General features: G+C 41.8%; 1 protein-coding gene across 4 annotated transcripts in view; it reads left to right on the top strand.

The window, feature by feature from the left end:
* Positions 1–14290, top strand: part of DAAM1 (dishevelled associated activator of morphogenesis 1) — a 163466-nt gene that overhangs the window by 145883 nt on the left and 3293 nt on the right. For all 4 annotated transcript variants that reach the window (XM_082734964.1, XM_082734965.1, XM_082734963.1 and 1 more), the window contains 6 exons: positions 201–289; positions 1127–1295; positions 5007–5114; positions 6658–6718; positions 9587–9718; positions 13629–13799. In XM_082734964.1, the coding sequence (XP_082591090.1) occupies positions 201–289; positions 1127–1295; positions 5007–5114; positions 6658–6718; positions 9587–9718; positions 13629–13799 (730 nt within the window). The remainder of the gene's footprint in view (positions 1–200; positions 290–1126; positions 1296–5006; positions 5115–6657; positions 6719–9586; positions 9719–13628; positions 13800–14290) is intronic.

The raw sequence follows: 14290 nt of genomic DNA, 5'->3' as shown, positions 1-14290 counted from the left end.
GAAGTGGGCTCTTCAGACAAAGTGACCTCATTTCCTGTGCTCCTGTCCAGACGAGGAATAAGGAATTATGTGTGTGTGTGTGTATGTGTGTGTGTATTGGGGGGTGTACTCTAAAGTACCTCCACCTCCATATCCCCTGAGGAACATAGATAGATGTCGTAAGTAAATAAATGTTCATCAGTCCGTGCTTGCTCTTACAGAATTAACCATTATCAGCAAAGACTCCAATCACTGTACTTCAAAAAGAAGTTTGCGGAGCGGGTGGCAGAAGTGAAACCTAAAGTAGAAGGTAAAGTCAGGCCTCCAGATTGAAAATGATGTTCATCATAAGTGCCTGTTTGCAAGTACAGTCCAAGTGCGGATAGTAAACAGGATCCCTTGGGTGATTTTTTTGTTTTCCTTAAAATCTTCTGGACTTGAGGTGGCTAGTCACATAAGATCCATCCCTAGCCCTCTGACCTGGCCTGGCTTCTGGAGCTCACAGCACACCTCCTGGGCTCTTCTGGAGAAGTGGGCTTTTAACTTGCTGGGTGTTGGTAAGACACATATTTGACCACCACTAGCTAGGAGTCTGTACTAGCTTTATCACAGCGGTGCTATACTGGTATTTCTAAGGGAACATTCCAGGCTGTTAAATTTTTAAGTGTTTGAAACCTGGGCAGTTGCAGAGCACAGCCACAGAATGCAGGCTGGACTCAAAAGCCTGCTCCAGCCCCAGTCCCTTGTGGGTCATGCCCGCAAGCTGCAGCATGGAACACATTTGGCCAGGGGCTTCTTTGTCGCTAGAATTGCTCAGTCATCCTGTTGATCTGAGTCCTACCAGGCAAGAAAGCGTTTGCGGCGGAATGTGGGAAATGCAGCCCCTTTCTATGTATTCTTAACTGCGCACGGTTAGTGAATCAGCCAGGAAAAGGACGATTGTGCAGCTACTGTGAGTCCATTGAACAACATCACTGGCTCTCCCCTTGCTCTTTGCTGCTAGTTGAGGTGTTTTGTAAGGCTCCCTGATTGTCCGGCGACCCAGGCTTACCTCTTCAGTATCTGCTGTTGGGTGTGTGGGTTAGGACGGGTGTCACTGAGGCATCTCGCTGGTGGTAGTTGTGGTTACGTGTGCTTTATTTTGAAGCAATCCGTTCCGGCTCAGAAGAGTTGTTCAGGAGCAGCGCCTTGAAGCAGCTGCTAGAAGTGGTTTTGGCATTTGGAAATTACATGAATAAAGGCCAAAGAGGCAACGCGTACGGATTCAAGATATCCAGCCTAAACAAGATTGCTGACACAAAATCCAGTATTGACAAGTAAGTACGGATTCTTCCAACACTTGGAGGCCCCCGGAGCTGAAGTCAGGACCCCTCCGGGCCTCCTGGGTCTCCCTAATGCTGCAGCCTCTGGTGTGCTTGGCTCTCGCGCATGCTCCTTCCCTCTCCAGCATCGACTTCTCTCCTCTCCTAATTACAGATAACCCGGAATTCCCATCAGGCTTATTATCCTTCATCCATTTTCAGTCCCCGGGAAGATAGCATCTAGTCTAAGTTTTGGAGTTTTTTGGATAAACTTTGTATTATAGTGTAATACACTAAAGACAAGGTCATCAGTCAGAAATGCACCACCGGATGAGTTTTCACACACTGAACCTCTGTGTGACTAGTGCCCGGATCCAGAAACAGACTGTGACTTGCATGCTAATGGTCTCCTCGTGACCTTTCCCAGGCATGACCCCCTCCACAGAGAACTGTGTTCCAGGGAAAAGAAAAAAAATGACAGCTGATGATAGAATGTGAAGTTTGTTGGGGTCTTAGGTATGCTTTCCATCCTTTATACATTGATGCTAGCAGCTATAAAAAATTATGAGGTATAAATGCAGTTTGGCTGTTGGTATTAAACTGCTCCTTCCAAGACTCCTCTAAATGTTTCCTAGAGAGTTTTTTAGGTGAATGGATTCTTGTTAGAAACACCGAGATGAAAAGTACTCTGCTGTCATTAACAGGTAGGCTCATTAGGCATAAAACACTAGTTTCCCAGGGAGCTCTGTTCCGCTAAGGCTCTTCCTGTCTTCAGAGCAACTTGCACAGTTGTTTCTAAGGTGAACTTCCCTGTGTCCAAATTCTTCTTAGAAATATGGGCTGTTCACCCTAAGTATTCCCCACTAGTAAGGCTCTTTACTCTGTGTTTTCTGTGAGATTAGTGACGCAGAACATTATGGCCATCCTGAATCCATCCTATAAGAAATAAGCAATATGTTAAGTTGTAGGGCTAAACCTTAATTTTGCATTATGTAGAGATAGATTAACAAAGGGCAGCTGTGCAATCACCACCTTATTTTTATCGTACGCCCTTGATCCTTCCAGAGCACTTTTGTATTTGATAGTGCGGGGTACACAGGCCAAAGGGCTGTAGCACCTGTTTTCAGATTAAGAAACTGAGGCAGTGTCCAGTGGTTCCTTTAGCTTGCCTAAGATCGCAGACAAGGTATTTGGCCTCATGGGTATTTGATACCTGTTCTCTTATCCTCAGCTCCGCTCCGACAACACATGGACCTTATTTGGAAGGTGTAGTAGATAGCTGCAACCTCTTACTTGCATATAAAGGGCAGTCACCTTTTTAAGGGTGTTCTCTTCAACTCCGCTTGCAAATTAAAGTGGAGGAGACCCTCACTACCAGTTAGTCCTCTCTCCCTCCTTCCCTCCCTCCCTCCTCGCCCCAACCTCTCCCCCCACCCCTTCCCTTTCTCCCTCTCTCCCCCTCCCTCCCTGCCTTCTCTCTCTCTCTCTCTCTCTCTCTCTCTCGCTCTCGCTCTCGCTCTCTCTCCCCCCTCCTTCTCTGCATTCTCTGTCCCTCTCTCTTTCCCTTGATACCCTCTGCCCCCTCATTACTGATAACTTGGCACTTACTCTGAGATTATCTGCTTGTTGAAGTTACCATAGAATTTAATATGCAGGCCTTTTCAAAATAATAAATTAAAAACATTTCTGATCTCTTTTTCCTCCTCTTCCTGTGAATGTTTTGTCCCTGGAAATAGTGCCCCAGTGTCTTGTAAACCCATAGTGCCTAGCAGAGTGCCTTGTTTATAAGCAGTCACTCAGGAAATACTCAGTTGACTCTAATCAAACTGTGCAGGGGTGGGACAGTTAGCCGTGAAGGGTGCGTTCCCTCTGCTTCCCTTGTTTCCCACCATACAGATGAGTAATCATGTGTGTGGCTGTTGGCCGGTTTTTCATTCTTCAAGAATTTATATTCAATCCAGCAAGGTATTATTTGGATAGCAAACGTGGGAACGTTCTGATCTAGCCTGAAGTCTTTCTACACTAAGAAAAGTATATGTGGTTAATTGGATTTAGTGTCTCTAAATAACAAAGCATCTTTGTGAAAGTGAAAAAAATGGCTCTACCCTTTCTTGTAATGGCTACTGGGGTTTGGCTCCCTTGGGCCTACACCGAGATTCTGTGAACAGCAAATCTGAAATGGAAGGCTAACAGCTCGACATCTACAAAGTAAAGGGCCAGAATCACTAGCCACTACTTTACTTTGCTGGGCTATTGTTTTCTAATAGCTTATTGAGAGCAAGAAAAATGAAGGAAAAGTTTTTCTCAGACGTGGGCCAGTTGACTCAGAGGAATGGGATCGCACTGACTTCTGTGAAGATGCAGGGACAAACAGAAATGAAAACCATTTCGTTATTATGGGAAAGGAAATTATTTGACAATTCTGCTTCACTCGGGGTGGGGATTGCTGAGGCTACTGTGATTTAGCATCGTAAATTAGTAGCCTGCCTAAAGATTATGACCATGTCTTTAAAGAAATACATTTATGTCCTCTTGATTATGGTAACTTTCAGTAGACCAGCGGTTTGTGATCCTGGCTCTTAGAATTACTGGGGAGTTTTTAAAAATACCCGTGCCTGGCCCCCCCCGCATCTCAGGCCCCGGCATCTGGGACCAGGTGACTGTAATGTGCGTTGGAGTCCGGGACAACGGGACCAGACCACCACAGCTTGGCCTAACAGTCAGTGTTATCACGCATCCACTGTTTCAATCCAGGTCAGTCAGGGTTCAGGCCTGTCACCACCAAAGAGGGAGCTGGGTTGTGGAGGTAGGAGCTGAAGTGTTGCTAACATTAGGAAATGGATTCTTGGCTGCAAAGATGTCATGGCCATGATGGCACGGTCCTGGTCCACGTCCAGACCCAGCCCTAATGCAGGTGACCTTCTAGCTTTCTGACCACCCTTTGCTACCCAGCAAAACAGATGAGTCCGAGGGGACAAAAGCTAGCAAAATAAATGAGTCAGGGGAGAAAAGTTATCGTAGAGTTGAAAAAGCTTAAATGAGAATTATCAATAAATTCTTATCAGTGAGTCACTGCTCTGTACTTTTATATTAAAAAATAGCTGTGGGGCGCCTGGGTGTCTCAGTGGTTAGGCCTCTGCCTTTGGCTCAGGTCATGGTCTCAGGGTCCTGGGATCGAGCTCCGCATCGGGCTCTCTGCTCGGCAGGGAGCCTGCTTCCCGCCTCTCTCTTTCTGCCTGTCTCTCTGCCTACTTGTGATCTCTGTCTGTCAAATAAATAAATAAAATCTTAAAAAATAATAATAAAATAAAAATAAAAAATAGCTGTACTTTTTAGTAAATTAAGCACCCCTCAGTCCCTACCGCCCCACCCCCACCCCAGCTTATTGTGAGCCTCTGAGCACACCTTGTCTTTGGTAGGTATGTTCCTGTTGACGAGGGTTCCTATTCATTTCCATCATCCACATTTTGAAAGATGCTCTTTATGAGCCAAAGTAGTAAATCTTGTCCCCTTCCCTTTTGAAGATACTGGCTTCCTTTTACATAAAGTTGTGTAAATCTCATGTAAGCTCTTCCCTGTTCCCTTCTCTTGAGGATCCCTCTTAAAAGTCTCCAAATCCTGGAGTGAATGCAGGAATATGGCATTCTTGCAGGTTCAGCCACTTGCACAGGCAAACCAGGCACAGATATTGAGCATGTCTAATACTTTTTCTTTTTTTAATTGTAGGAACATCACACTTTTGCACTATCTCATAACTATTGTGGAAAATAAATACCCCAAGGTCCTCAATCTGAATGAAGAACTACGGGACATTCCTCACGCAGCAAAAGTAAAGTGAGTCCTTCCAGGGAATTGTCTTAGTTTTTTTGTTTTTTGTTTTTTTTTTAATCACTTGGACTGTGCTTTAGCCATTGAGGCAGTTAGCTGGCATTGCATGAAGAGGCTCCTTCCGTTTGCTTTCCCCTGAATAACATATGAAGTAAAGTTTGAAACCTGTCCAAGTCACTGAAATATGCTACATGGTTTTGAATATATATATATATATATATATATATATATATATGCATGCATGCATGTTTTTCTAGCTTCTTTGGACTATTCCTGCATGTAATTTTAACTTCCAGAAAACCTTATTTTCTGAGTTATTAAGAGGATTATAAAGGAATGTGGTTTCGCTCGTACATCTAAAAGGTACTTCTATTCAATACAGGTAGGAACACCCTTAGTTAACAAGGATACATAGCTAAGCAAATAGAACCTAAATGTCAGGGCATTGCTAGTAATTTTCACATGTGCACACACTCTCAGGAACCAAGGCAGCCTTTTAATGGAAAGCAGTCTTTATGCAAATGAAGGAACTAAAAATAAAATGTAAAGTTGCCAAACTTTCACCACAGACTTCACACCACTTTTCAGAGACTGAAGAGCAGGCAGTTTATCTTGTTCTTCCCTCCTCCTTTTGGTCCTTTAAAAATATACATGTGTATTTAAAACTGCATCTTTTTTGCAGTGAATTTGAAAAGAATGATGATGAGCCATCTAGTTTTTTCCCTCTTTTTGTAGAATTTGATAGAAATATGAGATATGAAATGAAAATGTTAAATGAAACATTGATGAATTTGTTTACATCTGAATTATCTAAGAGGATTGTGTTACAATCTCTGAGGTTTTAAAAGCCATCAAATAGAAAGTTTTATAGGAGAAACCCAGGAAACTTTCTCTCTACAAAAAGACAATGAAATCTAGTTAGTATAACTTTAAGAAATATCATCGTGATTGAAATTTAAGCCATCCCCGGGTGCTCAGCTGGCTCAGTCAGCAGAGTCAGCCACTCTTGATACCGGAGTTGAGTTCGAGCCCCCTGATGGGTATAGAGAATACTTAAAAATAAATCCTTTTTTAAAAAAGGAAGTTTAAGCCATCACCTTGTAATATTCATATGACCAGAACTTTAGTGAAAAGCAGTGCTCTCTAATTACAAAGAGTACATTCTGAGCATGAATGCGGATAAGACAGCTTCTTTTATTTGTTCAAGGGGAGCCATGTATGGCAAAGAAATTCATTTCCACGTATAATAATTTGCCTTAAGTGAGATTTTCTTGTGAGATTGAAAAATACATGAAGTATTTTTGTACAAATGGGAGACATTTCGACTCTGCTCTTTTTAATCTATAAAATACACTTGCTGGCTGTGGAAAACAGAAACCATAATTCTGTATCTAAAGTCCCTAAGCTTAAAATGTCACCTTTCTGTGAGATCGGAGCATGGAAGGGAATTTTAAACACTTAAACTAGTGTGGACTTCTAGGCATGAGATATGTAAACCCTTCATCTGTTCAATACATGTTGGTCACTAAAATGTTACTATTTGCAACAGCATGACTGAGCTGGACAAAGAAATAAGTACCCTGAGAAGTGGCCTGAAAGCAGTAGAGCTGGTGAGTATGTGTTTCTTCTTACTCCCAATCTCTTCACTCTCTCTGGTGCTGATGGTGTCCAGCAAGGCGGGATAAATGTGGCGTAGATCAAAATATTGATTAAAAAAATATCAAAGTAGGGAAACAAGAACAGTGAAGAAGCAAATGCAGGTTGTGTCACCCTGGTGACTCAGCTCTAGGACGTCGTGGGGGTGTCATGGGGGTCTCGCGGGAGCAGGAACTGGGGAGCTAGACCTAGAGTTGCACTGGTTTCCTGCCTGTAAGACAGGGCTCTTTAAAGTGGGTTGGGCTAGATAATCCTCAAGGATCCTCTCCGTGTCCAGGTTCTGTTAATAAGTGATGTTCTTTCTTAGCAGAACAGTGGAATACTTCTGTTGTCTTGGAGTTGGTCCTCTGGGGAGGATTTATTGAACAGACTTTTGGGTGCATGGTCCATTCTCAAGGCCAGGGGTCATGATGATTCAGAATCCTTGCCCTCCCGGTGTGGCAGTGGCCAAGAGCGCTCCTTCTGCTCTTGAGAACACATCCAGATAAGCAGAGTGATTACAGAGGTGCCTGAGGAAGAAGGGTGGATTTAAGTTAGTACAAAGCTTATGGAATGACTGGCATTTATTAGAGGAAGCTTCTCTTCTAGAGGAGATGAACTTTGAGCTGTGACTTAGAGGGGTGGGGTGAACTCACGGACACAGCAATGAGGTTGTCCCTGGGGCCATGCCTCCGTGGAAGGAAAGCAGGCTGTGCCACTGGGCTTACTGGTTACCGTGGCACCTGAACGCCACATGGGCCCCACCCAGTGTGGCCTCGAGCCAGGAGGTGGGTCAGGTCCAGAAGCCTGCTCAAGAGAGTGGTCGGAGATCCAGCCTGGCACTCGACAAGGGACACTGCTCCACGGGCAGCTTGGAAGGGTGCTCTTCTCTTAAGTCTCTCTCAGATCACTTCTCAGCAGTGCCATGAGGACCCTCCTCTTTTTTTATAGTAAAACTGTGCCATAGAAAGCAGCTGAATTCATTAAAGACATAACTAATAAAAGTTATGTCTGATATTTTTCTGCTTGTTTTTAATAAATTAGGGAACATAGAAGGCTTCTGCTTCTTCTTCTTTTTTCTTTTTGGGGGTTGGGGAATGCTCTTTCAGAAGTAAAGGAGATGAACTGAATGAAAGAAATCTTTTTCTTCCAACCCCATTGGGCCAAGGCACTGAGTGAGCAAGTGGGATGGTCTTTCTCTGATTACAGAGGCCTGCTGGTTAAGGGCGGTTGGGGATGAGACTGGTTTTATAGCCTTCACTCCGTTCCCATTTCCTCCCACTGGAAGGCTCTCTTGAGACAAGGGTCACAGTTACGACAGCCTTAAAGCCTGGTAATGGATGCTCTGACCTTTGCCTCTCAGCTAGTTCAAGCAAGGCATGGGGAGGGGTCCTGGTGGGGAGGAAGTTTTGGGTTTGGGGTCTACTAAAAGTAGTTTTGCTGAAATCTCTCCAGCACCTGGGTCATGGACACTGTAACACTCTTTAACACAGAAACCTTTCCTGCCCCCCAGCAGCATACATGTCACAATGTAGTACCAGAAGGAAATACTGGGAGGCAGACCTTGGCCTGTTTAAATATTCATGAATCCTAATTGTGCTGGACACAAATGGATTATATAGTTTGAAGATATCAAAGATAAAATTCTTAATTCAGTCTTTGAATGAAATGAGATTATACATGAATGAAATACTTCAAAATTGCTTTTATATTTCTGTATCTCACATGCATACTTGCTGACTTTCAAGGCCAAAGTACTGGAATATGGCAATGTATTCCAATCAGAGCAGATTCCATATTTTATAACTTTCCACTTATTTCGTTGGTTCTCATGGTGACATGAATATTCCCTGCTTTTTACAAGTGAAGAAACTGAGACCCAGGCCACTTGTCACAGATAAGAACCAAATCAGTAATGGATCAGAATCAGAACCCAGATCCTGTGACTTCTACACTCCTGCTCGTTAGTGCCTCTGCCAAAGCAGTTACAGAAGAATATAGATTCAGATCAAGTCTGATCTTGGTGCCCAGTTGGTGCCCAGTGTGGTGGTGCTGAGACTGTGGAGTCAAACAGGCCTGAGTTCAAATTCTGGCACTATCACAGATCAGCTTTGCACTAATTTAATCCCTCTATACCTCAATTTATGTATCTGTACAAGGAGGAGAATAATCCCTCACTCACAGAGGGTGGGATTAAGAAAGTGGATCTGGCAATGGTTGAAATTAATTACTAACATTAGATTTGAATAATCTGTGTGTTCATCTCCCTGGTCATGGAGAATATGGGTAATTAATAAGACACTAATACTCCTACCTGCCTGTTCACGAAAACAAAATAGATGGTAGACAATTATGGTGCCTGTAGTTGACATTCCACTGATCCAGATACCCTCATGTAGAAAGTCATTAGACTTGGCCAGAGCGAAAGAAGGAAAAAATCAAGGAACCAGGATTCCCAGAATTCTGAGCACAGAATATCAACAGTTAAACTCCCTTGCTTTCAGTCACTCACCTTTGGAATCCAATTTGCTTTCCTTATTTAACTTGTTAATTTTATCTAAATGCTCATCTACTTACATCCTAAAGCTAGTATAAGAAATCACACTGTTGAAGTACTCAGATGATCGGCTAAATGGCTGTTTGCAAATAGTGTGGGTGCATGTGGGCTTGGCTCTGGTGTGGTAGATGGAAGAGCCGGGGAGCTAGGCTACCACAAGGTGTTTCCGAGTAGGTGTTGATGTGTTTGCCATTCTGACTTGTTAAACTCGAGGTATATGGAAAATGAGGCAAGGTGTGTCCACATTTGAGGGCTTCCTTGACATTGTCCACTTCCTGTGTTTAAGGAGCTAGAATATCAGAAATCTCAGCCCCCACAGCCCGGGGACAAGTTTGTGTCTGTTGTCAGCCAGTTCATCACAGTAGCCAGCTTCAGCTTCTCTGATGTGGAAGACCTTCTCGCAGAAGCTAAAGACCTGGTAAGTGTCCCCTTGAGTACTGAGTGTTGTTCAATAGGGCTGATACCTGCAGATATTCAGTATCTTTGTATCTAGGACTGTGATCAATTGAAACACACCCTTTTTGTCTAAGTGGCCTGTGTTGCCTTTAGGTTAGCAAGACCTCAGGGTATCTGGATGGTGTAAGACCAGTAAATATTTTGCAATTTTTTCATGGTTGATACTGGATTAAAGTACTTACTTCTGGGAACCAGAAAAGAGTAGATCAGGCATTACCAAGGCCACGGTGTCCCAGTACCTGTAACTTATATGCTGTCCTGAGACAGACTTAGGGCAGGAGATTCCCTCTGAAAATCTCCAGCAGAACTTATTAAAGGAGATGCACTTTAATTCAGAGCCTCGTGACAAGAGGCATATGTTTTGGGTTTTTTTTTTTAAGATTTTATTTGTTTATTTGACAGATAGAGATCAAAAGTAGGAAGAGAGGCAGGCAGAGAGAGAGGAGGAAGCAGGCTCCCTGCTGAGCAGAGAGCCTGATGCGGGATTCGATCCCACGACCCTGGGATCATGACCCAAGCCAAAGGCAGAGGCTTTAACCCACTGAGCCACCCAGGTGCCTGAGGCATTGTTTTAATAATACAGTGCTTTAGGTTATAGATTCTTGCTATTTCAAAATTTTGATTTCCTCTAAAGGAAAAGTTTTCATTGGCTAATAACTAGGACTTCAGCTCCTCCCCACCCCCCATTTCCTCTTCCAAAATAAATACACATTTATATACATATGCATGTACACATCTTTTCTCTTACAACCCCCCCATTGTTAATAAGTTATCTTAAACCCCGACCCCGTCCTGTCGAGCTCTTCCACATTGCTCATTTCTCAGTTGCCACAATAGCCTTTTGCTTTAACTTTCCTTTGATAACTTGAGTAATGGAAGTCATTTCACTGTAGTCGTCTGTTTAGTAATAGATATGGATGTTTGCTTATGTGTAGTGTACATAAACAACTGCTTGCAGTGCAGAAGAAGACTGTATTAGGATACATTAGTTAGTCTCAACTGTAAACCACACCTCCAACATGATTAAGTAAATGGAAAGATAATGTATGGTCAGAGGACTGCTGTTAGAAGTCCAGCTTCTGCTGTCCCATGATTGATGTCAGCGGCCTCTGTGATAACCCCCACCCCCACCCATGTCTTACATATGCCTCACCACTTTGGATGATACAGATCTATAAAGGAAGGGTCTCCCCAACCCCACCCTAACAAGGCAGTATAGAATCTACTTCCTTAAGGGCTCAAACATTTTTATAAGAATCAACCCTACAGTTAATTTGTGATATAAAAACACTTGCTCATGCACAACCTACTTTTTTTTTTTTTTTTTTTTTTTTTAATTTTAGTGTGGGAACTTCAGTCTGGAACTAGTTTTCTTCAGACCAAAATACACATGACTTCATCATCACTAGAATTCCTAGATAAAAAGATCATTCAGAATGGCTTGGAGTGCATGAACTTAAGTGATTTAGAGACTCAGTCGTAGGCCATCTAATGCCATTTTGTTCATACCAGAACTTTTAGAAATTAGCTTATAAAGCCGTGAAGACAAGCTAGAGCTTTGTATGTGGAGTATAAACAGAGTATTTTTCCCTAAAGAACTCTGATTTCTGGGGTGCCTGGGTGGCTCAGTGGGTTAAAGCCTCTGCCTTCAGCTCAGGTCATGATCGCAGGGTCCTGGGATCAAGCCCCACATCGGGCTCTCTCCTCAGTGGGAAGCCTGCTTCCTCCTCTCTCTCTGCCTGCCTCTCTTCCTACTTGTGATCTCTGTCTGTCAAATAAATAAAATCTGTCAAATAAATAAAATTTAAAAACAAACTCTGATTTCTTTTCCTTTTTTTTTCTAATAAAAATTTCCTGTGTTTATTTGACAGAGATACAACAAGAGGGAACACAAGCAGGGGGAATGGGAGAGGGAGGAGCCCTATTTCTTATATTAGGGAGCCCGACATGGGGCTTAATCCCAGGACCCTGGCATCATGACCTGAGCTAAAGGCAGACGCTTAACCAACTGAGCACACAGGCACCCCAGAACTCTGGTTTCTAATAGAATATTTCCAAATAAGTAAAACATTGAGAACAACTCCTCAGTGAAGAGAGAAATGGCAAAAGAACATTTTTAGTACAAATGTAAAGATATACCATGACAACTATAAGATGTCATATGCACACACATATAACTTTATAATTGTTTTATCTCAGAATAAATATTGATGGGGAATTGGAAGAAGGTAGCCAAAAGGTGCTAAGATAAGTATAGGGGTTGTAATGGACAATATGATGATTGTAGTTAACACTGCTGCATGCTGTGTTCGAAAGTTACTAGGAAAGTAGACCCTTTTGTGTGTATCTGTATAGGGTGATGGGTGTTAACCAAATCTGTTGTGATCATTTCACAATATACTGAAGTCAAGATATTATGCTGTACACCCTAATTTTATACAGTGCTATATGTCCATTATATTTCAGTAAAACTAGGGGGGATAAAAGAATAAATACTAAAAATATTTCCTATAGGGAGATAGTGTTACCAAAATATCAGAAAAAAATACAATAAAGGAGATAATGCAAGAAAAATAAAAGCAACTTTAAATTCTTGGGTTGGGGGCACTGCACCAACACTTCATAGTCTAAATGAAGAAAATTAGAAAAAAAAAAAGAAGAAAAGAAAATTAGAGATCTGGAAAATGTTAAGTAGTTGATTAGGCATAGAGAATGAGAATTCATTTGACTCCGAAGCTGGAAACATCTTCCTTAGTAGCTTAGGAGTAACAGCATTAGATCCTTACAGAGGGAAGAAAATTTCTAAAAAACATTATGACTGGCGTTGAACATTTTTTGGATAGTCATGATACTGCTAAGACTCCTAAAATCATGCAGTCTTGAGTTATGAAGATAACTACCAGGAGAACTAAAACTAGAAGAGTACAGTATAGGAAATATAATCAGGAAAATTGTAATAACATTTGGTGACAGATGGGGACTGCACTTTTCCTGGTGGGCACTGAATACTGTATAAAATTGGTGAAACATTATGTTGTACACCTGAAACTAATATAACACTGTATGTTAATTATACTTCAGTTTAAAGAATTAAAATCTTAAATAAGCTGATACATTGACCAACTCAAAGGAGGAAAAAATACTGAGGAGACTGGAAATAACTATTTTGTTATAAGAGACATATATTTGTATTAATTTTTTTATCTCTACCTTAATATTTTGCATTTTAGCTGTTTTGAGAGGATTTGCACCAAAAGGGATTCTCTCTAAGAAAGAATTTGGAATAAAATTGTATTCTCAGTCATAAATTCGGTGTTGCATTAATGATTCTGTAGTCCGTGACTGTTTTCTAACTGAGGCCCAGGAAATACCACAATGCTAGTGTTACTTAGGATTAGGAAAAGCAGCTAAGAAGCACTGGATCCCATTTGCTTTTGATATTAGCCATATGGCACCAATAAATGATATTAAACTGCTTCAAAGAAAAGTTAAAAGTACAAGTTTCCCTACCCCTGCCGAGTTTGCTATTAGTTTTACGTCTTGAGTGCTCTGCCCTGTGATATTTTGCTTTCTTGTTTTTACTACTGTTTAGTTAATAAAAAGTCAGAGTAGGTAATCATTGGTGTTAAGCTGAAATGAGGTGGAAAAGAATAAATAGTTTCAAAAGTCAAGGAGTATTAAATTTTTTACTTTAGCAGTGATTGATGGGCCTGTTCAGCAGCCAAAGATAAATACAGGCTCATTGAACTCCAGCAAGTTATATTTGAGTCTTTCTGAACGTCACTGCTTCTAGAGAGATTTCTGTTTGATCACACAATTCCTCTGGAACACTGACCTTCTTAAAACTACTCCCCCCCTTTTTTTTCTTCCAGTTTACTAAAGCAGTGAAACACTTTGGGGAGGAAGCTGGCAAAATCCAGCCGGATGAGTTCTTTGGCATTTTTGATCAGTTTCTTCAGGCTGTGTCAGAAGCCAAACAAGAGAATGAGAACATGAGAAGGAAGAAGGAGGAGGAGGAACGCCGCGCTCGCATGGAAGCCCAGGTAACATAATGAGGATCTCCGCCGTTTCCACCTCCTGCAAATCCCAGAACGTCTGCTGCTTGGTGTGTAGACGGCGCTGTGATGTGCCAGCGGGAAGGAGAGCATCGAAGTACTCTCTAGAATGCTGCTCTGAGTTTGAGTCACCGTAAGTCTCTCTCAGGCAGTCAGGCAGTGTATATCCAAAGACTGAACAGATATATTTCTACATCCTCTGATCTGGAGTTTCATTTCCCAGAAATTATTATAAAGAAATAACCCTAAATTTGCCCAAAGAGAACCAGCCACAATCTTTATAATAGCCCTCATATGGAAACAACCTGAATGTTTACCAACCAGGCATTAGCTTTAAATGGTGTAATAGCTACCTAATGGAATATGCAGTCCTTGGAAATCACGTTTTCAAAGAATATTTAATGATAAAAGAAAGTTTACAAAATTACTTCTGTGTAAATCTTTTTTTTTTTTTTTTTTTTTTTTTTTGGTAAGGTAAG

Source organism: Mustela nivalis, assembly GCF_964662115.1.
Source record: "Mustela nivalis genome assembly, chromosome: 6".
NCBI lineage: Eukaryota > Metazoa > Chordata > Mammalia > Carnivora > Mustelidae > Mustela > Mustela nivalis.
The sequence above is the reverse complement of the archived record's forward strand: the minus strand, read 5'-3'. Positions and strand labels throughout refer to the sequence as shown.